We start from the raw sequence: 26,868 nt of genomic DNA on the forward strand, positions 1-26,868 counted from the left end.
TGGAGTGGATGAACAGAGTTAGGCAGTATGAACACACTCTAGCCCAAACAGCACGGAAAAAGGCAACCTGGCTGCGGATCTGGGGTAACTGGAAATAATGACAGTCTATGTGGGTACGGCGGTTTTGTGGAGGAGAAGGGGGGGTCACTGGCAATCGGAAACAATAACAATATTAAAGATGCAGACACGGCAGCCCCGCGGAAAGAAAAAGGGGGGAGCGGAGGGAGGGATAGGGGGGGTTTATAATTAAAATGGAAACTTAGTACAGGTTTAGATGAAACTATTACTGTACTCTCACTTTATCGCTGTTATATTGAAATAGAACATTGTTGTACATTAATTTTTTGGGAAAATAAAAAAATAACTAGTAAAAAAAATAAAAATAAAAAATAAGGACCATACATACAAATTATATTGCTACTTATATGTTTTTATTGGTGTCCAATAAAGAATTGTTTTATAAATAAAAAAAAAAAAAAAAAAAAAAGGAGTGTTAATGAGGGTGATATGGGGCCATGTAAGGAGCATATCTGTCTAATAGCAGTAGTTACTGTTTCCCAATAGGGGGCTATATTTGGGCATGTCCACCAAATGTGGAGGGCTGAACCTTGAGCATTATGACATCTCCAGCATTCGGTTGGGAGGGAGAGATTCAGTTTGTGAAGTATATCTGGGGTATGTTTTTTTTTTTTTTTTTAATATGTGTGCAACATGAAAAGCCATGAGAATGCCTCATAATTTTAGAGACCTCATCATTAGAAAGCGTTCTCTAATTATTTTTCCCATTGTTGAATAAAGTGGGGGGGTTATTATAAGGCCCAAGTCAAATGCAGAGTATAGTATGGAGTATGTGCAAATTGCCTTCCTGGACAGATGTTAACACATCTAAGAATTCAAGGGAGTTCCCTCCAAAATTCAAAGAGAACCTCATGTTCATGTCATTATCTAAATATGCCACAAAGTCCCTACATTGCATTTCAGTACCCGACCATATAATAAAGACATCGTCGACATACAATAGAAAAAGTTGAATGTACTGTACAAAGGGGGTGTCTACTGAAAACACATTTATCCTCAAACACTGCTAAAAATAGATTGGCATATGTATAGGATACAGGGGTACCCATCGCTGTAGCAACTTTTTGCCTGTACCACTGTTCGCCAAATTTAAAGGTGTTATTAGTGAGGATAAACATAAGTGCTTCCCTGTCAAATTTTAGATAAGTGACACTTTTCTCAGTTTATTTTGGAGAACCAGATCACCAAGAAATGGCATTTTTTTTTCCCATTACTGCGTTCAGCATGCATGTAAAATATTTTTATATTTTAATAATTAGGAAATCTTTGGATGTGGTGATAACTGTTATATGTATTTATTTATTTTTCTATGGGAAACTGGAGTAATTAGAATGAATTTATTTTTATTTACTTTTTACACAATAACTTTTATATCCACCCTGATTTCTTGTCCCATACACCACATTAGAATACTGTTGCAGTCTATGATGTTCTGACTCTGAGCAATGCCCAGCGAACGGCTTAACAGGTAGTTAACCATGACAGGCCTGGGAACCTTCAGAATGTCCAGGTTCTATTTCCTGGTTCCTTGCGACATGTAGTACATGACCACTCATTCAGTCACTGGGTACCGATTGGCTGGTTTGTCATTTCCTGTGTGTTGAGAGCAAGCAGGAAATAGAGAACAGCTGGGAAAGTTTGGATAAAGAGTAAAGGAGGACCAACAAGATATATATGACTTACAGCTGACAGGTTTTACACCCAGAACAGTGGTTATGTAGGAAAATGTTTATAATGTTCTTGAGGCTGCAATTAAGCAGACATCCTTATTATGTATCATAGCTCAACACTATCTGTATGTTTATTGCAATACATATACTGTATACTTTGCATGCCAGTGTTACCTAGTGTTTTTTTCCCATGGCTCCCTATTTAAAAGTCTGTTTGTATCTGAGGATAACTGAAAGTTGACCACATTGACTTCTAGAAAACATGTTTTGGCAGCGTCAAAATTACTATAATGCAGGGCATTTATGGATGTGAAAAACACATTCTCAAGTTATTAGGAGCACTTATGTGACCAAGGAAACAGATAATTTAAAACCGCTAGAAGCATTATAAGCAAGATTGTGCTCAGAATCAACGTATTCCCTTGTGTGTCTGGTTTCTTGCAGCTTTGTGAACTCCAGAACCCTATTGTAGTCTTTTATAATATCATATTAAACTGATATTTTTATAGTAAATATTTGTCTGATTAGGAAACTAAATCAATAAAATCATGTAAGGCTGGGCGACTTTGGCAAACAAATGTTTCAGCTTTATGGATGATTATTGATTATAATCTCGATAAAAAGAAATCTTGGTAAATTAAAGGCTATGTACACCTTTGAGGGCATTTTTTTTTTAATTATTATTATTGCATTGTACTTATTTTGCGCTAACAATCATTTGCTCAATTGGTCTTTATTAAAAATATGGAATCCTTTTTTGTGTACATAACTGACATGCTGTAGTAGCAGTCTGTGGATTTTCTGACTTTTCCAGCATTTGGGGAGCTGAAGGGGTCCTTATCTCTACTCTCTGACATTATAAACATTCATTATATCTCAGTTCTTCTCATACTGATAAGAATGTGGCTTAAATAAGTGTTTGACCTCTTAGTTTAGAGAGAAGGTTTATTAGATGACCAGCTCAAAGTGAAAGTACCAGTCACACAGCTAGAAATACTGTTAACCCTTTGAGACAGAATGGCTCAATATGATTTTTAGCCAAAAATTTGTAAAATGCAGTCGTAAACATAAATTGCCTTTAAAGGGCTTCTGTCACCCCCCAAAACTAATTTTTCATTTTTGGGCATATTAAAATCCTTATTGGTCGACTATTCCCTATATAGGGCTCTTACCTTGTTCTGTGGCTTGATTTCACTAAAAATCGAGCTGGCCCTGGCAATCAACAGGAGGAGGGGGCGTTTTTTTGAAAGGAGGATGCAGCGGCTACCAGCAAGTAGACGCCCTACTTGCTGGTAGTGAAGTAATTTACATATTTTACATATTTTAAAAGCTCGATTTTTTGTGAAACCAAGCCACAGAACAAGGTAAGAGCCCTATATAGGGAATAGTCATCCAATAAGGATTTTAATATGCCCAAAAATGAAAAATGAGTTTTGGGGGGGTGACAGAAGCCCTAGCCTTTAAGTAAAAAAACATATCCAACTGGTGCACTATATATAGAGGAGGTGTCCTGTATATAGACGGTGGACACTGTGTATGCAGGGGATATCCTCTGTTTATAATATGACATGGTTAATTCTATGGAGGTACAGTAGAGTGATAGTCATTTTAAGGTCTCTCCAGAGATGTTAGATTCGGTTCAAATCAGGGCTCTGGCTGGGCCGCTCAAGAACATTCACAGAGTTGTCCCTTAGACACTTCATGTGTTGGCTTGACTGTGTATTGTTGGAAGGTGAACATTCGGTCCAGTCTCAGGTCCAGAGCACTCTGGATTAGGTTTTCATTAGGAATATCTATATTATCTGCTCCTTTCAACTTTTCCTCAACCTTGACCAATCTTTCTGTCCCAGCTGCTGAAAAACGCCCCCACAGCATGATTCTGTCACCACCATATTACACTGTAGGGATGGCATTGACCAGGTGGTGAGCAGTGCCAGGTTTCCTCCAGACATGACTCTTTGAGGCCAAACAGTTCAATAATGATTTTATCAGTGGTCATTCTGCCATAAGGCTGATATTGGTAGACTACTGCACTGATGGTTGTCCTTCCAGAAGTTTCACCTGCAAACAGGATTTCTGGAGCTCAGCCAGAGTGTCCACTTGGTTTTTGGTCACCTCTCTTACAAAGGCCTTTGTTCTCCCAATTGCTTAGTTTTGTGTAGCAGCCAGCTCTAGGAAGTGTCCTTGTTCTGCCTCTCCAATCTAAGCATTGAAAGTGTGATCTCTCTAACTTACAGTTGCAATGAGATAGCGGCAACCATCAATCTTAGTTGAATTGGCTGACCGTGACTCGATCTAAATGACACCTTGTAGATTGTGAAGAAGCTTATTCCAAACTGTAGATCATACACTGATGAACAAATATATGTAAAAAAAATCATTCTGTGAGCAGCTAACAGATTGCATGTGTCTGAGATGAAGAGTGAAGCCAGAATGCCAAGAAGGGAGGGGGGGGGGGGAGACTATACAGAGAGGACATCACAAAGGGAATAGAGAAGGGACGGACAGGATAAAAAGGCAAACCATGCATGTGTAACATGACACTCCCTCTTGAAATCTTTGATTTCTACTAGCCATAATAAACTTTAGTTCAAGTCCATGTATAATAGATGTTTCTCTTCTGGAACATCTGCAAAAGGAAAAAGAACAACAGAAAAAGCATCAACGAGGAAAGCATTACTACAATACTTGAAGATGTACTTTTTAAAGTGTAGACAGCGGTAGGAGGAAGATAGATCCGTGAGTCCATCTTCAGAGGAGAAGGCAGCAACATGCACCAGTCCTTCTTACCTCTCTTTGCATCAGGTCGGTCCTGTTTAGGCAGAAGCAGTACCAGCTTGTTTATGGGTCTGAAGTAGTGTCTTGCAGAACCTTCTTTCATTACCTTAACTTCTGCTTTCCGCACCTTCCCGTCGTTACTTGGAATAGTAACGGTACGAATAGTAATAGTTACGATGAGCATCCCTTTCTTTCAGGAGAACTATGTCCCCGACTTGCAGGTCGGGTTTGCTGATTTGCTATTTTCTACGACTTTGAAGGTTGTAAAGGTACGCCATCTTCCAACAGCTCCAAACGTTTCCATTGGTGGTTGTAAACATTTGGACAATCAAAATCCTGAGGAGGACTAGTGGCTATTCCAATCTTTTGTGTTAGAAGGGTGGCTGGAGTTAGCAATACTGGGTCTGAGGAAACAGGAACAAGTGGTCTTGCATTGATTATGGCGGACAACTCTGCAAGGAAGATGACCAAGACTTCATGTGTGAGCTAGGAAGATTTGTGGTCCAGCAGCATAGAGTCCAGGATTTTTCTCAAAATCCCAATCATGCTTTCCCAAGAGCCTCCTATATGTGAAGAATGTGGCGGGTTGAATTCCGATTTACACTTGTTGGCATTGAAGAAGTTCTCTATCTTCTCTGCTCCTGTTAAAAATTTCCTGCAGTCGGATCTAAGTAACTTTACAGGTCCACATATGGAAACAAATCTTCTGAAGGCGTTAATGAAGCAAGAAGAGTCCATTGATTTTATAACTTCGATATGCTCTGCGCGAATGCTCAAACAAGTGAATAGCGTGGCCCAATGCTTATTGTTAACGACTCTGCCATGAGTCTTACGTGTAACATCGGTCCAGGGGCTGAAAATGTCTATGTCGACATTGGTAAAGCGTGGTTCAGTGCTTAATCTGTCTTTTGGAAGCTCTGCCATCTGTTGATTTAGATGTTTTCCTCTTAGTTTTTGGCACTTGACGCATTTATGGAGTATGGAGGATATACATCTTTTAATCTCGACTATCCAGAAACCTGCAGACCTTACTGCTCCCTCTGTGAAGTGACGTCCTTTGTGTTGCACTTGCTCATGGTAATGTCTGACTAGCAGAGCAGTAATGTGGAGACGTCCTGGAATGATGAGGGGATTTTGCTCTTCACTCATCACATTAGACCTTGCTATGCGACCACCAACTCAAAATAGTTTGTTCTGATCGATTATTCTTTAGATAGGTTTAGTCCCTTTGACATATTGTGAATATCTTTCCAATATACTTCATGTTTGACACATTGGATGATGAGCCTTTCCGGTTGAGTAACCTCTGCAATTGTGGGGGGCCCTTTTACAGATGCGCCACTTACGACACTCTTGATTAGTGTCAATGCTGCTTGCAAAGTCACGAGCAATGTGAAAAAGACGTGCAGTTGCTCGTACAGCAGAAGACCACTTGGAAAAACGTTCAAAAAGGTGAGATTTCAGTTTTATTCTTGTTTCCACGGATGTATTAAGTGTAACTACAATGGCCTTGATTTCCGTATCTGACTCCGGATGGATAAGTTCAAAGGTAGACTCTACAGGGCTTGAGAAGAATTCGTCATTCAAGAGTACTGTTGGAGATATCCATGATGTATCCAGAAAACCCTAGGTCGGCAGGGTTAAGATCAGTGGGTACATAGTGCCGTTGCTCGGGAATGGAGAATTTCCTAATGTGTACCACTCGATTGCCGACATACACATGGAGCTGTCTTGTTTGATTGTGTATGTATGCGAGCACGATTTTGCTGTCTGTGAAAAGTCAAAGGAGACAATGTGAAGTCTGTTTCATGCTTTATAAGCTCAGCAATTTCAATAGCTAACATAACTGCACAGAGTTCGAGCCTTGGAATAGAATGTGCAAGCTTTGGAGTTGGCTTGGTCTTGCCCATGAATAGTAAAGGGTGCTATAAATCCCAAGGGATCATAGATACTGTTTACTGCAGACAGTACTCCTCGTTTTGTGAAGGGCTTGTCACAGACTGATGTTTGAAATGTGACTGTGTCTCGTTTATCATCCTACAGCAATCCAAGGCTGCGTTGTGTAAGGGGAAAGGTCAGACCCTAGTTGGAATTTCTTGGCACTGACCGCATGATCATCAGAAGGAAATGTTTTCATTACATCATTGCTGTTGGAGATGATTTTGTGTAGTCTGAGGTTGGCAGTAGCGATCATGTTCTGAGTTCTGGTGAGAAGGTCGATGGCTTCCTCTTCCATAGGTAGAGACTTGATCATCATCTACGTAGAAGTTCTTTTCAACAAACTGTCCTGCATCAGACCCGAACTCTTGTTCGCCTTCTTGGGCTGTTTTTCTCAGTCTGTAAATGGCATCTGCAGGGGAAGGACTATTACCGAAAATGTGTTCTTTCATCCGATAGTCTCTAACCTTGACGTTGACATAGTTATTACGGTATTATCCGAACCTAAAGAAGTTTCTATTGTGTTCACGGACAATGAAACATTTGTTGGATGTTGGATGTTGGCCATAATGGCAATTGGCTCTTGTCTAAAGAGGAGTAAGACTCCTAGGAGGTTGTTGTTCAGGCTAGACCCAGTGAGAAGATTGTCATTGAGAGAAACGCCTTCATGACGAGCACTTGAGTTGAAGACCACCCTAATCTGATCAGGCTTGCAAGGATGGTAGACACCAAAACACAGGAGGTACCAGCAATCTTCTCCTTGTGTCAGAGGGGGTACAGACTCGGCATGATCTCTCTCTCAAACACCTTCTGCATAAAGTCGACTAAATGTTTCTTCATCTCCCTTTTGCGGTTCAGGTTGCGCTCTAAAGAGATGAACCGTAAATCTGCATGTTGTCTGTTATTTTAAATTCTCTTCCTTGGGGTGTGGAATGGTAGCGGTGCCACCCAGCTGTTGGAATCATCTTGGTAGAACTCTTTACTCATGGTTCTCAAGAATTCTATGTCTTCCATTGTGGTTGCTAACTCATTGTCTCTTGTGGTTACCTCAAACACTGTGTTACCAATGTTTTCCTCCCAGAAGATAGGAAAGTATTTATCATCTAGTATGATGCGCTCTTGCGTGCCTTTGTCACACAGCTTTTCTTTTACACTGTAGTGATGTCATAGTCGTCATCGAGTAGTGTGTCCATTTGGCAGAATGTGTGTTTTAAAGAAAGAAACTGAGAAAGGTTTCCTGGCATTGCTAAGGCAGACGTTGCCTATGATGATCCAGCCTGGATCCAGACGCTGGGCCTAAGGTGTATTGTCGGCCATTGATTTGATGGCGAACCTTGTGCACCCTTAAAATGTCTCTCCCGAGTAACAGCAGGATATCAGCATTTTCATCAAAGGCTTGTATTTGGTTAGCTATGTCCTTCAAATGAGAATGGTGCAAGGTAGCTTCAGGAGTGGGGATCTCATCCTTGTTAGTTGGGATCTGATTACACTTGATGATGGTAGGTAAGGGTATTTCCATGTTGCTATTGAGAGGAGCAACTACGAGGCCACTGGCTCTTCTACCCAAGACTTCTGTAATGCCTGCACAAGTAGCTAGGGTATAAGGTAGAGCATCTTCTGCTATGCCTAACAGATCAAAGAACCTTGTACTTGCAAGAGATCGTTTACTCTCATCGTCAAGAATGGTATACAGTCTTATGGCCCCTTCAGGTCGGCCCTTTGTGTATACACGAACCAAGCATATCTTTGCACAGGATTTCTCACAAAGTCCTTCCCCACAGACTTCAGTGCATGTAGAGAATACTGCAGTGGAGGTAGCTGTTTGTTCAGTGTGCTCCCCGCCATGCTTTGCCCCGGAAGGGATGTCAGTGGATGGAGTAGAGTTGTGTTGGTACAGATGAAGGTCTTGTACGTGGTTGTCAGTACCGCATTCCATGTATTTAATGACTGCCTTACAGTCTTTTGCAAGGTGTTCTGTGGAGGCACAGCATCTGAAGCAAACTCCAAATCCCTTTAAAAGTTCCTTTACGTTCTTGTAGAGGTTTATTTCTGAAGCCGATGCATTTCTTAAAGGGAACCTGTCATCAACTTTATGCTGACCTCACTGAGGGCAGCATAAAACAGTGACAGAAAAGCTGATCTTAGCGGTGTGTCACACATCCGTTAAAAGTAAGTTGTTGCCGAGAACCAGAATCATAATCATTGCAGCCCAGGACTTGAAGAGTCAAATCTACCTGAGAAGAGTCATGGTTTTTCATGAATTTCTGCTCCTCCCACCCATCTGCTGATGATTGGCAGTTCTCTCCTAGAGAGAAAACTAGGTATAAGCCTCGCAGTCATCAGCAGATGGGTGGGAAAACAGGAGATTATGAATAACCATGACTCTTCTCAGGTAGATTTGACTCTTTTCAAGGCCTGGGCTGCAATGATTATGATGTTGGTTCTTGGCAACCACTTACTTTTAGCTGATGTGTGACACAACTCTGAAATCAGCATTTCTTTCACTACTTTTATACTGCCCTCAGTACGGTCAGCATAAAGTTGACGACAGGTTTCTTTTAAGTGGATGTGGCTTGTTATATATGGGACATTGGCGATTTGGATCCTCAAGCTTTTTGTTTTGCCCATTCCTTTGAAGAACCGTAGCAGGTGCAGGTTGAGAATCAGTCCTCTTCACTGATACAGGGCCCCGTGCTATATGTGTGTTTGCAAGTCATGGAGGAGGTGGACTGAGAGGGTTACAGTCATCGTAGAAGAAACTTGGGTCATTCCTTGAGTCCGCGATTTCCCTTATGAAGTCACAGAAGTAAGAAAAAGGAGGAAAGGCAACTCTGTATTTTTTCTTGTAAGTTGATCCCAGACTAACCCATTTTTTATTTTTTTATGCCATATGGTAACTTAAGGACAGTAGGGTTGATGCCACGAGGGGTGTCGAGGTAACTGAGCACAGGTAGGAGAGTGTCAGCTTTAGCATGTTGAAGCTGTAGTAGAATATCACTGAGTTCTTGAAGCTTTAGATTGTCTTTAGCTGCAATCCTTGGAAAGCCTTGCAACCTTTTAAATAAGGCATCTTCGATCGCCTCAGAGCTGCCAAAGCTATGTTCAAGTTTGTCCCAAGCAGCGTCGAGACCTGCAGCAGGATTGGAAGTGTAAACTGTTTTGAGTCTCTTGATACGTTCGGCAGACTGGGGACCTAGCCACCTGATGAGTAGATCCAGTTCTTCTGCAGCAGTGATGTCTAGCTTGCTGATTGTGGCTTTAAAAGTGAATTTCCTGCCTTTGTAATTTTCAGGTTTGTCATCAATCGTGGTGAGGCCCGTCCTAGGGAGTTCTCTGTGAAGCATGTATTTAGCAAACTGACATGTCTGTGTTTTCAGACTTTGGGTATACATTTGCAGGTGGGACAGAGTTAGTTGCAGTGGCTGTTACACTGATGTTGAGTAACTTGGGAACATAGGATAGTGCTAAGGCGTTAAACACTGGATCTGTCGTTCAGTCCAAGGGTGTGTTGGTCTGTAGCTGTATAGTAATGGGTTTGTTAGGAGGTAGCTGGTTAGTGCCATAGTAAGGCAGAAAGTCTTTTCTATCCGTACCAGTTTCTGTTGCTTGAGAAAGCGCAGTAGCTGCAGAGAAAACACCTTGGTCGAGTGCTTTGGCTGCTATGACAGAGTGATGGAGTTCTGAAGAGGTTTGTGATGAATCTGATGTACAAGATGTAACAGAGTGACTGACTGACTGACTGACTGCTACTGATACCTCTTTCATTGTCATTTGCGGCCTTCTCGAAGACTCTTAGTCTTGCCATGTCTTTGGCATGCTCGCATTGTTTTTCCAAAACTTCCATCTCTGCTTTCTTCTGGGCGAAGGCTGCCTGGATTTTAGAAGCTTCTGCATCAGCGCAGGCTTTGATCAGTTGTTGGCTGAGAGTAGAAGATGTTGATCGTAAGGATTTGGAAGATCTTGTGGAGCACCTAGACGTTATGGAGAGATGGGATCTGGATTCATGGAGATGTGCGATTTTTCTTTTTTTTTTTTTACTGCTGCTTTTGTGCTTGTTTGTATAACTACATTGTCTCTTCCAAGATTGAGCTCATTCAATTCCTTTAATTCTTGTAAGGAATCTTCTGTGTTGTAGCGCTTTAAGAGATGAGCATATTTGGCAGACAGTCTTTGATAGTTCTCATAAGCAGCATTCAATTGCTTAAAGGGAACCTGTCATCAACTTTTTGCTGACAATACTAACGGCAGCATAAAGTAGAGACAGGTGAGTTGATTGCAGCAGTCTGGCATTTAAAAGTTAAATGTAAGTGGTTGCCAAGAAACAACATCACAATCATTGGGAAAGAGTCACGGCCACCTGAGAAGAGTCCTGGTTATTCATGAATTCCTGCTCTCCCTGCCCACCTGCTGATGATTGACAGTCTTCTACCTAGTTTTCTACCTTTCTCTCTAGGAGAGAACTGCCAATCAGCAGATGGGCGGGGAGAGCACGAGATTATGAATAACCATGACTCTTCTCAGGTATATTTGACTCTTTTCAAGGCCTGGGCTGCAATGATTATGATGCTGGTTCTCAGCAACCACTTACTTTTAGCTCATGTGTGACACACCGCTGAAATTAGTATTTCTGTCACTATTTTATACTGCTCTCAGTGAGGTCAGCATAAAGTTGATGACGGGTTCCCTTTAACAGCGTACTTTAGGTGCAATACCTCATGAGTTGGTTGAGACAGAGCTGACATGCCATCAACAGTGTTAGTCTATAAGTGACTGATGTTACACAGCAGTTCCTCTTTGTCAGCCTCATAGTTCTGTTGAACTTTCCAAGTTCGTTTTGCTAAACGTTTTTGTTTTTTGTGGCTTTTAGGATTTAACTCTTGATCTGAAAGAAGTTCAGGTTCTTGCTGTGTGTTAGGATCTTCAGATTGTATATTGCCTTGCTGGTGCATTTTGATGATAAGCAGAGGGTTAAATTACAAGATATTGTTTTTGCATAGAAATGTATCAATGTTCTGGTCTGGGGATCAAGTTTCCTAGGCAACCCGTGTGAAGAGGAGCAAGAGAGATTTAGTTTGGTTATGGCTTCTTGCAAAGTTACTTTTGTTTGCATACAGAGGTTAGATTCACTGGCAGGTAGAAATGCATGTGGCTTATACAGTGTAGAAGCTGATTATATAACAGTTGCACGAACAGTCTTTGCAATCAATCTGTGCTGAAAACTGATGAATCCTATGCTGAGATTTGCTTGCTGGCTGACGTATGCAGGTTTGCACTGTGCGTTTGCTGCTATATCCCAGTGTCCATATACATTTCGCTATAGATGCATAGCTAGCAAGGATCCTTTGAAAGATATTTGGCTGATCTTCTACGGTCCTTTCATTGATTTTTTTTTATTTTTTTATTTTTTTGACTGTTCCGCCTCTCCAATCTAAGCATTGAAAGTGTGATCTCTGTAACTTACAGTTGTGATAAGAATAGCGCTTAACCATCAATCTTGATTGAATTTGCTTACAGTGACTCGATCCAAACGACACCTTGTAGATCATGAAGAAGTTTATTCCAAACTGTACAGATCATACACCTGTGAACAAATGGATAGGTCAAAAAAATCATGCTGTGATCAGCTAACAGATTAAATGTGGCGGAGATGAAGAGTGAAGCCAGAATGCCAAGAAGGGAGGGGAGGAGACTATACAGAGAGGACAGCACGAAGAGAAGAGAGAAGGGACATACAGGATAAAAAGGCTAACCATGCTTGTGTAACATGACAGTCCTGGTTGTTCCAAACCCATTCTATTTAAGAATTATGGAGGCCACTGTGCTCTAGTGAACTTTAAGTTCAGTCAAATTTTTTGTACCCTTCTCCAGATCTGCAACTCCACACAATCCTGTCTGAGTTCTGCAAGCAGTCCGTTCCTCCTCATGGCTTGGTTTTTCCTCTGATATGCATTGTCATCTGTGAAACCATATATGTGGACAGGGGCATGTCTTTCCTAATCATGTCCAGTCAACTGAATTTACCACAAGTGCACTCTAATCAAGGTGTAGAAACATCCCCCAGAGCTAAATTTCAAGTGTCATTACAAAGGATCTGAATACTTAGGCCTCATGCACATGGCCATGTTCCGCGGCCGAGAGCGGACCGTGGAAACCCGGCCGGGATTCCTGCTGACAGCTTGAGCGCACGGCGTCATTGGCTGCTATGACGCTGTGCGCTTCATGCAGCCGCTGCTGTACAGTAATACACTTACTTGCATGCCCATGGCAAATTTTAGTTTTTCCTTTGTAATAAATTTGCAAGAATTTAAAAAAAATTTTTTTTCACATTTTCATTTTGGGGTACTGAGTGCATATTGATGGGGAAAGCTTTATTCTCTTTTTGTTTGTTTTTGTTTTTATTTTAGTACAAGGCCCAATGTAACAAAATGTGAAAAAAGCGAAAGGGTCTGAAGACTGAATGTGTTGTTTATGTGCTGGAGTTCTTTTAGTATTTGTCTTGCTGGTTAGCAGCTGCAGAACTTTTTTACACCTTTACAGGAAAGCATACTGGCAAAAGGCATTCCGGACATAAACACTTAACACATGCATGTTTTTTTACAGTGTGTATCAGTGGCAGATTTATGCAACTGTATGGCAAATAGGTGCTTGTATGGAGTAAAAAGGTAAAGCACATACCACACTTGAGTCATATCCCTTCCTAGGAATAAATGTGGAAAAATAGTAGTCCAACTTGACAAAATCTGAGTGTTAACATTTTGAATGAGGTTTTTTAATTTGGCATAATAAAAGTATGCTTTTCTACTCATGCAGGCGTCTTTATCTAACATGCTTAAAAAATAAAAGAATCCTTGCATAGGTCAAAATGTTGCGTATTTGTATTGTTTTGGTTTAATACAGGCATGCTCAACCTACGGCCCTCCAGCAGTTGCAAAACTACAACTTCCAGCATGCCCGAACAGCCTATAGCTATCAGTCTACAGCAGGGCATTGTAGGAGTTGTAGTTTTGCAGTTCCTCCACAATTAATACTGCCATATTGGGCCCAGATAATACCTAGCATATCTTCTCTTTCTACCTCTTCCCTTTTATTTATTTTATTTTTTATCTTCTACTCTTCCTATCTTAGAGTTAGGTCTTGTGCACACGACTGTATTTTTTTTCCATATTCGATCAAATGCAGACCCTTTCACTTCAGTGGGCCTGCAAAAGTTGCGAACAACACACTGTGTGCTGCCCGCATCCATGTGCCATTATTGTCCCTTTATGGAGAGAGGGCAGGATGTTCCGTTCCACAAAATGCGGAAACGCACACAGCCGATATTTGTGTTTTGCAGATCTGTGATTTGTGGACTGCAAAAACACCAGTGGTCCTGTGCATAAGCTCAGTGCCAGTGCAAATCAATCTGTTCATGAGTTAACATTTAACAGTGATATTGTCCGGGAATTGGTATGTGATGGTGGTGGTAATATCTGTCCAGTAGAAGTTACTATTGTATTAAAGATGTTGCCGTGTATATTTGGTAGCTAACTCTTACCTAAAAACTGGTATTAAATATAACTCCAATATTGAAGGCACATACACTTAGGGACAATTTCGCTTTTCTGGGGTCTCAAGCAAAGTGATGTCTTTCGGGGCCCTGTCACTCCACTAATTTCCACTTTGTAGCACCACTAAGGTTTGCTCCATAGTACTTCTAAGCTCCAGCCCATAGCACTGCTGATATTGTGACCGCCTATGTTCCCCCCACAGTATAGTGACATCTTATGTGCCCCACACACAGTATGATGCCCTCTTATGTGCCCCTTGCATAGTATGATGCTGCCTTATGTGTCCTGAACCCAATGAGGTGCACCCTTATGCGCCTCCCAACACATTGTACACCTTTTGTGTCTCCTAAATTAAAATTCACCTAGCCACATTCCAACGAAAAACTAAACGGATCACTCTGTTTGGTGGCTAGGCGCAGCAGGCATGATGATGTCACTTCATCGCACTGCACAGCACACCAGCAGTTGAATAGTGAAGCAGGGAACCCATGGCTCTCTGCTTCTCCATTGTATTAAATGTTATCCGCTGCTGGGGAAACCTGGCTGCCAGGGAACATCGGGGGGCCCCATGATGTCTTGTCTGCATGGTGGCCGAATTCTCTCCAGGATGTACGGTACATTATATATTTAGTGCAGCTTTCAGCCGCAGTTGCTGTTGAACCTCATACACATGTTGTAAGTAAAATATTGGAAATTATGATCTTCGAATTAGATTTACGGGCTGAGAAGTTCATGCACACGGCCGTAGTTTTGGTCTGAATCTCGGGATGCAAACCCATTAATCTCAGGCTGCAAAATATGTCGACAGCACACCCGTGTGCCGTCCACACCCATAAGTCTGTTCGGTGGCCCCGCAAAGAAAAAGAACAAGTCTTATTCTTGTCGGTTTTGTGGTCAAGGATAGGGCATTTCTGCAGGAGAAAAAAAATGGTGGCAGGCTCTCGGCGTGTATCTGTGTTTTACGAATCCACGATTTGTGGACCACAAAAACAGATACGGTCGTGTGCAGGAACCCTAACTCTGCATGTGTTTTTTCCGTACTTTCCTCGTACTTGGCTGTGATCCCTTTTTGCTTTCCGTACATCCAGATTTGTGACATTCATTCAACAATTTGAGGTGTATTCGTTCCAATCCATGTTGCCGATTTGTAGGCCTTTAATGTACTTTTACCTCGTCTCATATGTAAAGTGCTTGATTAAAAAGAGTTCTGTAAAATTGGGATTTGTTAGATAGAATGATGTGTATTCAGCCTTCAGCTGACCCGTTGTGCCCACTGTAGGCTCAGCTTCTTGTTGTGTGGAACCTGGAGAGTGCATCTATTTTAATGGTCGACATTCTGTGTGTCAGTTACAGTCTACTTATCAGCTTAATACATCTTTTTGGGATTTGGAGACTGAACTTTTTCTTCTCCAGATGGCGGCAGTGCCCCCTTGTCTGAGGGGATTTTACATGAAACAGCTCTTCTCCATATTTTTTGTATAGCCCATTTATATATTTGTATAAGTTAAAAGGGTATTCCGGGTTGTTAGAATTTGTCCCATAGCCACTATCTCCCGAATTCCCATAGAAATGAGTGGAGCTGCTGCATACATGCCTGAGAGGCTGCTCAGTTCATTTCAGGGTTGCTCCAAGGGAATACAGGGCCCCTGTTATTGTGATTGGTGGGGGTCCCAGTGGTAGGACCACCACTGATCTAATAGTTATCCCCTACCCCTTAAATCATGTCCCCCCCCCTTAGACACCCTTTCAGTCTTAAGGAACATATCACAGGAGGAGAGGTTGAGCAGATTTATGCGTTTTTTGTTTATTTTAACAATCCTATTTTAAAATCCACACGTCAGGTCAGTTTACGCACATACAAAATACACGCTTTATAGATGAGATTTGGGAAATCTGATTCACTTTGCTGGTATTGTTTTGCATTGTGGTTTTTCTGCATAGAAATCCACGCAAAAAAACAGCATGTAATCCGCAATTAGGGTGAGTCCACATAGGACGGATATGCTGAATACTTTTGTCAAAAGAATTGCATGCAAGTAATCTGCAGCATTTTTTAGTGGAAAAGTGGAATAAAATATCCCTTGAGCATGCTGTAAAAAATATTTGCACCCATGCAGTAACTTCAGATGCCTTGCAGATTTGAAATGCGGCATGTCAGTTTATGTTGTGAGTTTTCACTCACACCATTTACACTATGAATTCTGCAATAAAATCTACACCATTTGGTAATAATATTGCTGCTGCAGAATTCCAGCAGAAGCAAAAATTAGAAGTTTGAACATATGAATGTATCCTCAAAGGCTATGTACACCTTTTGGAGTCTTCTTTTTTTTTAAATTGACCTTTATTAAAAATATTGAGCTATTCTGTCACAAAGGGTTAGCTGTTTTTCTAGCTGTGTGAATCTTATTTTTACTTTGTCCTGGTCATCTAATAACCCTTATCTCTAAACTACTAAGAGGTTATAAACCCTTATTTAAGCCACATTCTTATCAGTAAGATAAGAACTGAGCTATAATAAGTGTTTGGGAGGTCAGAGAGCAGAGATAAGGGAGGAGATTTATCAAAACTGGTGTAAAGGAAAACTGGCTTAGTTTCCCATAGCAACCAATCAAATTTCACCTTTCATTTTTCACAGCTCCTTTGGAAAATGAAAGGAGGACTCTGATTGGTTGCTATGGGCAACTAAGCCAGTTCTACTTTACACCAACTTGATAAATCTCCCCCGAGGAGTCCGTCAGCTCTTAGTCTGAGGGAAAAGACAGAAAATCCACAGGCTGCTACTAGAGCATGTCAGCTCTGTACAGAAAAAAGGATGCCATATTTTTAATAAAGACCAATTAAAAAATATATTTAGCTTAAAATGAGTACAATGCAATAATAAAAATTATTTGCCCAAAGGTGTACATAGCTTTTAAATTTTTCCACATTCAGTTACTTAATGACACTTAGTTTCTGTTCTGCTATTGGGTCAGAATAAGAACTCCTTGTATTGACCTTAGTTGCCTGTTTCATTCTTTTTTAGTTTTTTTTTGCTACAAGATTAGCATATTTAGATATACTGTATTTGTATTAAAGGGGTATACCAGGATTTTCATGTTAATGGCTTATGTTTATGATGACGTAGGCGTAGCTGCCACTATCAAATGGACAGTGCTGGGCTTGGTAAACTTCAAGGAGGCCACAGTGCTTACCGGAGCTCTGGTGAGTGCTGCAGCATCCTCAAACATCTGATCACCAGGGGTGCTGGGAGTAGAGCTCCCGCCGGTCTCACCTAAGGATAGGCCATCAATATAAAAATACCAGAAAACCCCTTTTAAAACTAGGCGTGCTAATAATTGGCTATGCACACATATAAATATGCATATATTTACAAAAAGCTTCTGTGACAGAAGTTCTGCCCCAGAGCTGTAGTTTTTATGCTTGGTATTTTTTGTCTGTGACTTTCGAAAATTAAAAAATGTCTTATCTGAGCTATTATTTATTCCTTGCATCTGTTCTTTCATTTTAAGAAACAATGGAACTAATTGAGGACATAAATAGATGTTCTGGATAAAACAGCAAGCTTTATGAAAGCACAAAGGAAAGTTCTTAGAGTCTCCATGTGTCTTTCACACACTAGTAATTTTCCAGCGCCACATCATTAGTGATCAGCAAAAGCTGACAGCAGTAACTGAAATAAGCAGCATCTTCACAATTCATACAAACTATTATCTGACAAAAGGACAAAACAAGTGCGCACACTGAATGCTTTCTAAGCTGAGAAGGCAGTCTTAGAAACATTTACAAAATTACATGATACCAGAGGAGTCTCAAGTTCAGTGTACAAGACTATTTGCAGCACAAACTGTACACAGTGTTGGACAGTTCACACAAAACACAATATCCTTCTCACCTCTCCGGAAAGGATCTTCTCAGGTGCACGGACTCACCAGAGCCCATAACCACATCTCAAAAGTGCTGCATTTTGCTGTAAATTGTGTGTGGTTTTGCAGCATGATAATTGGTCACACAACATATTACCGCTATGTGAGAATCAAGATGCCTTCTCCTATGGGAAGGTGCCTGAGCAATAAGGTTCCTAGCTTCAAAGGTGTTTTTTGTGTCCTGAACTCCTGTGCCTGACCTCTGCCTATTGACCCTGTGTCACCCCTGATGAAGCTGTACAAACTGATGGTGGCAAAATATTTTTTTTCCTCTTGCAGTACTGCAGTTATCAACTAAACAGGTCATATTGTTATTGATTCTTCACTGTAATTTCTTATTGCACTTGTGACACTTTATTGTGGTAATTTTCATTTGTTTGTGTTTCTAATCATGGAGTAGTATTGGGATTTGTTATGTTTGTATAGTATCGTGGACCTCTAGTTAAAATTCTTAATAATAAATTCTGCTGAGGCTGGAGACCCTTCTTGAATATTTGAGGGTCTCTGGTTACCTGTTTTTAAATGGTCCAATGGAGATTTATATATTTTATTTTTTGGCATGTGCTTGCTTGTGGAGTAATACTGCGCATACATGCGGTTAGCACCCAGGCTCCTTGTGGTTTTACCCAGCTATCTCTAGCTCACCTGTTTCACCCGTCTTGACCTATTGCATGTTTTCCAGATTAAATCAACTCTGCCTTTCCTGACCCCGGCTTGTCCATTGACCACAACCAGTCAGCTAAATAGTGTATTTGCGATTTATAGAATATGCCCTATTCTTGGCCTCAGAATGTGGTCTGTTTCCCCAATTAAGTCAAGTGGCTCTGTAAATAACCATGGAAGCCATCTGTGTGACATTTGTGTCTTTTGATGACCCTTTGGCTGGAAGTGTCTGGGAAACCCATAAGACACATCAATTGAATTCATGACAGCTACAGTGTAAAGCTGGTCATGCACTAGAAATTTTGGACAGTCAGGCTGATTTAGACCTTTTTCTGCTGACCATCAAGATACAAATGAGCATGGAACATAGATTTTTTCAGTAGTTGTCGGGCTGTAGTTGAAAAGTAAATGTATGATAAACAATAGTGCTGCATCTCATCAATGAAAGCTAGGGCTAGGCCCAAGATCATGGCATAGATCACTTAGTGATTTGTCATTTTAACGTATGGCTTTGTCCAAAATGACAACCTGCACAAACCAACCATGGATATCAAGTAATTAAGAAATGGCTGTCTAAAATCATAGACACATAGTGCAGGATATATTTAATATGTGATTCTATAATCATTGTTCCAAAGACAGAAAAAAACGATCTGTTCATAACTTTGAATGGTAATCTCAGTCTTACCTCCCGTGCACATAAGTGCATTTTGGTTCTGTGATATGCTCCATAACCTGTCGTAATGCAAAGGCATACTCTCCTGGCAGTGCCTCACGGGGATACAAACCCATGCTACAGTCTGACTGTATGGCTATACACAGAAAGGAGAACTTGTTGAAATAATAAAAAAAAAAAGTTACAAACTACTTTTTAAATGCTACTGCAACAAAATTTTGTCGCAACTGCCGTTTTGACATTATCTTCACCACTTTCTAAAAAAGGGGACGTGGTGAGTACTTGGAGGGAGCGCGGTCAGCAGGCTCAGCACATTTATCTTCATTCATGAAATCTATGACAACTTGGAGGCTGCCATAGATTTCAGTCTGATGCACGGCCTACTGGAGGATGCACCAAATCTACGTTGAGGCCTGCGCCTTGACATAAATTATGTGCATCCTGCGGATGCACAAAAGCTGGTCTTGATAAATGTCCCTATAGGTTTGTGATACCTTTCATTGTAATAGAGTGTTGTATGCATGAGCTCTAAAGCTTTAAACTACAGCTAGATGGTGATTTGTGAAGTTCAGTTGAGTTCCTTGCTCTAACTTCTTACAGTAATTTTCTTTCACCTCCAGTGTAAAATAGTATAATGCTACTATAAAAAAAAACTGTCTTGTTTTACACTGACTTTGTCAAAGTGCACAGGTTTCGAAACGGTGTTGGTTTGCAGTTTATTAATACAGTGCCATATTTAAATGTGATTAATGTATGGTGTTATATTTACATGAATTGTTTGCACTGTCAAAGCTGTTATTATCCAGCAGTAGAACCTGATAGATTCATGCTGTTCACGTCTTCACGTTGTCTTTTTCCTGTTGCAATATCTCAGATGTCAAAGGGAACCTGTCACCATGAAAATGCAATGAATCTGCAGGCAGCAGGTTATAGAGCAGGAGGAGCTGAGCAGATTGATATATAGTTTTATGGGAAAAGATTCAGTAAAACCTGCAATTTATAAATTTTAATTCCTGTTCATTCTGGGCTCTAAAGTCGAGGAGTCGGTCCTATCAGTGTCTGACAGCACTCCCCTTATGACTGTATACAGAGAGAGCTGTCAATCACTGATGGGACCGCCTCCTGGACTTCACAGCCCAGAATGAGTAGGAATTTAAATGTATAAAATATAAGTTATCTTGAATCTTTTCGTATAAAACTATTAGCAATCTGCTCAGCTTCTCCTGCTCTATAATATGCTGCCCACAGCTCAGACACTATCTTCAATTCGACAGGTTACCTTTAAACTGTTCTAATCATAAAAATGCTTGTTATGCCCCGTGAACAAATATATTATTAGAAAGAACCTTGGATCTCATATGTACTCTGAGATTATATTGTACCACTGTTATACTTTTTCTCGGAAAATTTAATAAAAAGAGAATTGAAAAGAAAAAAGAAAGAACCTTGGATTCAGCAGGACAGTCTGCTTTGTTTTATAGGTTTATGAATCATAAAATGTCAGGCAGAAAGAATGTATGTGGACATTTGAAAAGATTAACCCAAGATTGATTTGGGTGGCAACCATCTTCTTAGGCTGGTTTCCCACTTGCTTCGTAGGAGCAGGACAATGAAAATGTAGGTGGTGCTGGATCTACCACGTAACGGACTCCAATAGCACCTCACAGAGCACACTGATCGCAATGGGATCTTTTGGGTATCTTTAGTGGTGTCTATCATTTTACAGGACAAAATAGCTCGACATATTATGCTATTTTGCCCGACTTTTTGTTGGAATCTGCAACAGAGGCTCTTAACAGATGCTCCAATGCAGATGAGACTGAAGCCTGAGCCTTGTCTCTTCTGAATTTGTTATTGAGCACCCTTCAGGCTGTTTATTGCCTACTGCAGATGATGTATGGCTATTTCCAGCTAATCATCTCTGGCCTTAGCTTGTGACATGCGTGATGTTGCACACGATGAAGCCTGCAGCCATTCATGTGCTTTTCACCTACATCTGTCTCTCATCCTTCTCCTAATTTCTAATGATATATATATATATATAACTATAGTGTCTATAGCCTGAGAAAGGCTCAGAGGACAGAGCTGAAACATTGCATGGACATGGAGCAATAAACAACACTATATTTTTTTTATCTTATTTCTTTTTTAACCATAGCTTCTGATAGATGTGGGCAAATCATCTTGTCACATGGGGTTACCAGAGATGCTTCCTGTGATTTCTAATATCAAGATATTCTTATTTTCTGAAAAGAAAGTTAGAGGTTGAGTGGGGACAGTAGAAGAACACTATTAGAACATAAGCTACTGTAGGTTAGGAGGCCATGCTTCATGTGTCTGCTTGAGTCCTTAAAGGGGTTGTTTGGGATCAAAGTAATTTTTAAAAACGTTAATCACCTTGACATTGAGCAGTAAAGTCATCCTGATGCTCATCCCCTTTGCTCCTATGAGTCCCTAATACTGCTCATCAGTATTGTTTACATAGCAGCTCCTGCGTTATGTCATTTCCGGCCGCACTGCCTTATGGGTCCCACAAGGCTGCGTGACTCTGCAGCTGGACCTCACAAGCCTTTCCACTCCCCCTAATCAGTATTCCGCCTCCTGCCACTCATACTCCTCATCAGTATTCCTCCCCTAAAACCTAAGCCTACAAGCTGAATCCCTCCCTGCTTCCATGTATCTGCTCTCTGCTAGCATTGCATAAAAGACAATAGTGGCAGGGAGCGATCGGACTGGCATGTAGGGACATGGGAGGCGTGGTTAGTACCCATACTGTAGCACAGCCCATTCATTGCAAATGACCATGGGAGGCGTGCACTATGCTAAATAGCATAGTTTGCTGCCTCCAATACCACCTCCTTCTACTCTTAATAATGCTTGTCTATGGCCAGTGATGTCATCGGCAGAGGGGGGCGTTCCTTAGTGAGGCGAGTTCCCTCCTCCAAATACTGCCTCCTTCCCAGACTAACGCCCTCTGTGCCCGGTGATGTCACAGAGGGGTGTGGTTTAGCCCTGACATTTCCCTCTTACTGACAGCCTCCTTGCTAGCTCCAGAACGCCTCTCTGTGCTGGTGACGTCACCTGGCTCCTTGCTAAGTGGAAGCAGAGGCTTAGCACACCAGTAAGGAGTCCGGTACGTCACTGAATCTTTGAAAATCTGAACTTCTGGCTGAGCATTTATGAAATAAATACAGGGCATCAGAAAACTCTGGCAAAGGTAGGACAGGAATGTATGTAATATTTATGTGCTTGTTGTACCCTTACAACAATGTCCCCAATCCCGGACAACCCCTTTAAGTTTGCAAAGATAATGAAATGTGATTCAGTATAATCCTTGCAGTGGTTTCGGGTCCTGTATTTTAAGAACATTTAGTCATCGAGTGTTACAAATAATTAATGAACATATTCTTTTTTTTTTTCCAAACAGGAATCTTTTGGACAGAGATACATTTTCCAAATCTGATCCATGTAAGTAGGAAATTGTTTGTCTTTTTTTGTTTATTTGTCAGCAATACCATACTTAATTTTTAGGGAGGTTGTAAAGTGGATGTATTTGACATCTGATTTGTCTACGTAATAAATGTATATTTATAAGTCAGGGCTCATTCATACTGACAGTAACCAATACTACTGTTGGTGTCATCTTTGTTCTCATTTGCACTAGCTCCTGAAAAATGGCAGAGGATTTTAGCAGATGGGAAGAGGATAAAGTTGGGGTCCATGAGTAGCATTTATTCAAGGGTGAATTCAGTACATGAGTAAAGTGATATGTATGGGCATAAAATCTCTAAGTTCCTTCTTCATGATCCCAAAATAAATACTTGCAGTACTTTTGCCAGATGTTTTGTTCTTACTAGAGCATTTTTTCCTAAGCATTTACCCTCAGTAAAAGTGATAAAGTTTCGCTCAGAGTAACTGTTAATTTTTTCGTAAGTCATTAGACTTGTAGACCTGGATCTGTTCTTCAGGGAATTCATAAATTTTGTAGCATGACCCTATTCCTTCCAGCCTGACCATTCTATCTAACCACAACTTCAGTACTCTCCATCCTCATTGTGTGCGGTTTGTATTTACTGTTCCATTACCATCTGTGACCACTGTCAGATTGGAGCATATTTACAGTATGTGAATCCCTGAGGAACACTTTCATTACATAGTTGCCTTGTGAGAGAAATTGGAAGACAAAGTAATAAAATAATAATGAAGGTGGTTTGTATGTTATGTCCTTGATTCCGAGATCTCTTAAAAAAACTTTTGCAGAAAATCATGACTGCATGTATATTTTTACTAATATGACTCTCTTTTTTTAAAGGGGTTTTCCAGGATTTTAATATTGATGACTTATCCTCAGGATAGGTCATCAATATCAGATCGCCCGAGTTTCAGCACTCGGCAGCCGCACCAATCAGCTACTTGAAGAGAAACCTGCGCTCAGTGCAAGTGCGGCCCGCTCTTTATTGTTTACCTGCTCACCTTCAACAGCGCAGCAATGAGCAGGTGTAATTACAAGCCGTCCCATTCACTTCTGTGGGACGACTCTTTCCTATACACCTGAACAGGATTGAGCCATCCCATTAAATTTTCTCTTCAACTAGCTGATTGGAGGGGGTCCCAGGTTTCTGACCTTCGCCAATCTGATATTGTTGACCTATCCTGAGGAAGGAGTTCTCTGGGAATAAAGGGCCGCATCTTGCCTTTCAATAGATTCATACTTACCTGCTGCCCACTGCATCAGTCATCCTTGCTGCCGCCTCTCTGTCCAGGCAGGCTGCAGGCAATTGCTAAAAACTAATTATTTCCAGAGAACCCCTTTAAGGGGGTTTACCATAATCAAAACTTATCACCTATTCACAGGTCGGACCTGCACAGATCATGAAACTTCCCCTGTTTGAATGGAGCTTTGGTTGAACGTGTGGACTTACATTCTGTTAAAAGTATATGGGAGATAAGCAAGGACAAAACTCGGCTCTCTCTGACTTTCCTATAGAGTATGAATGCATTGGCAGTGTTCCCATTCTCATGATCAGTGGGGCTCCCAAATGTCAGACCTCCATGGATCAGAAATGGTTTTAATTATGGGAAACCCTTTTAAATACCCTTATATGCAAGCAATTTTCTAGATTTTGTATTTTATTTTCTTGCTTTGTGTATAAAATAAATCTGTTTTGGCGCCTGATTGCTCAGTTTATTATGATATGAATAACATCAAAGTTCGCCGTTTAAGGATATCATCTCCTTTTACATTCTTGACCCACTGAAACATGGCTGATGGCATTGCCAACGAGCCAATGAATTTGAGCAACGTTGTTTTGATTCGCAATGTTCCCCTTATTCATTAGCTTGTTAGCAATGGTGTTTACCGCCGTTTTTTGTCCTTGACAATATTCCGAGGACCAACCCAAATAATTTCTTGCCAACTATTGTGGTGATTTCACGGTCACAGTGTTTTGGGAACATTCCAAGTTAACGTCTTTAACAAAAATGGTACGTATTACTACTTTCAAATATGCATTTGTGGTGCTTATGTGTTGAAGTTGAATTTGTAAACTTTTGATCACTGTTTTAAAGTATACTTTTTAATCATAATGGAGTTTTACAGAATGAACCAACATTAACATGTACAATATTTATTAGCTCATGAAATTACAAAGGACATGCATTATGGTATGGTTCTGTACCTTAGGTGCATTTTCTGATTGTTTGTCATTTTAATTTATATTTGTTAAAAGGGTTACTTTGTAAAGGGATAACTTTTTTCCCCATTTGCATATGCTTTGACATTAACTTTGGACAACCCATCTCAGCTGCAGGGTCTCCTCTCAGCAATGCGGTCCTATGTGCTTGTCATCCCCTCTTAGTGACAACTACAGTATTTCCACATGGGGATGTAAGCTTCCAGTTCGACTCTGTATGAGCTTTGTCATGGAGTTTGTAGTGGACTCGCTGCGGATTTCACCCTATGCATTAGAAAGGTTTGAAATCTGCTGTGAAAATCGACATTATAAATTGACATGCTGCAGATTAAAAATCTGCACCGCTTCCAAGTGGAGGACGTGCTGATTTAGTCCACAGTGTATGGAAGAGATTTGGTAAAGTATCATCCACTTTGCTGCCACTGTACACTGTGAACAGTTTTTGAATGGAAAATCCACAGGTTTCCGTCCCCAGTGTACATATTATTCAATTTCTTTCACGCAGGTAGTATTATGTGCTTTATTTCAGAAAGACTAATGCTTTATGTTTTCCATTTTATGACACTAAGTAGAACTGAAGCATCTGTTTCACAAGTCATATGTGCAATTTATTTCACTTCTCATTGTTAACATGGATTTCTCAGGCATGCCACGGACCTGAAATATACAATTTTAACTGTCTTTCTGATTTCTCAGCCATCAGTTGGTCACTCCCCTTTGTACAGTCGTTGTAATCCCGGAGGGTTGCATTGCACCCATGGAGGCTAAATGATCCCTGAATGCTTTATCATTAATTCCTCTCAAGTGTATTGCATGCGATTAGATCCTTTACATCTCAGCACATTAACTTTTTTTAAGAAAACATTTTAAGAGTGCTGCATTTGTCACTTTTTATCTTATTTTTTAGTCCATTTTACCTAGTTAAAAAAGGGCCATGTACGAACACTTTAATATACTGTATGGTTTTATTATTTTTGAATACAAACTACAGATTGGCATGGTATTAAAAAGCAGGAAGTGCTCAATCCCATATGCAGTGGTGCATCTATACGGGGGGGCAGATCCTGCACTTGTGATCCGCTGCTAATAGCAGTCCCCAGCAAAAATGCATACAATGGACTGCAGCGGACCACACGTACCACAATGGACATCCTACACAGGATAACAAATGTGTGGATGTGATAAACAGTAAAAATAATATAACAAAAACAAAGACAGGTGCACTCTGCGGTCTTACTAAGCCCTCAAACTGGTGTTAAAATTGAGAGATTAGTGAACATGTCCTACATGAGGACATGTCTGAGCCCGAGCACCACGCCAAGGTTTCTCAAGTAGCTCGGGACCTAACGTTAAACCTACCTGGGCCGTATAGGCAATACCAGGAGCCAGTGGGTGAATTACAGGAGCGCAAGGTCCGACTCAAAGCAATCTTCCAGTGACCTCCAGCATGTGACCATGCATACAATGGGAGGAGGCAGAGAGCTCTGAGCCCCACCCAAGACTGGCTGATATAGCCCGGGCCTCACATGTGCACCAGAATGCTGCCTGTAGATTGAAATAAAGGTACATTCAGACTAGGAGTTTCTACACCTCCAAAAAAAATCTAAATGCAAACTACAAATTGGCGTGGTATTCAAAAGCCATATGTGCTCAACCCCATATGCAGTGGTGCATCTATACCGGGGGAGGGGGCAGATCCTGCACTTTTATTATTTTCGGGCTCACTTTAGTAAGTGCCTTGTGTTAACTTTCTCTACATGATAAATGCAACTTACTAATCTATTGTTATTATCCATATTGCCTCCTTTGCTGGCTGGATTCATTTTTCCATCACATTATACACTGCTTGTTTCCATGGTTACAGACCACCCTGCAATCCATCAGTGGTGGTTGAGCTTG

The 26,868-nt window shown here is 40.8% G+C and overlaps 1 protein-coding gene across 1 annotated transcript in view; it reads left to right on the forward strand.

Moving 5' to 3' along the window:
• The window catches only part of CPNE8 (copine 8), a 269,455-nt gene that overhangs the window by 86,559 nt on the left and 156,028 nt on the right, over positions 1-26,868 (forward strand). The window contains exon 2 of the mRNA XM_044280216.1: positions 22,704-22,744. Within this exon, the coding sequence (XP_044136151.1) occupies positions 22,704-22,744 (41 nt within the window). The remainder of the gene's footprint in view (positions 1-22,703; positions 22,745-26,868) is intronic.

This window comes from Bufo gargarizans, chromosome 2, assembly GCF_014858855.1.
Source record: "Bufo gargarizans isolate SCDJY-AF-19 chromosome 2, ASM1485885v1, whole genome shotgun sequence".
In the NCBI taxonomy this organism is placed as follows: Eukaryota; Metazoa; Chordata; class Amphibia; order Anura; family Bufonidae; genus Bufo; species Bufo gargarizans.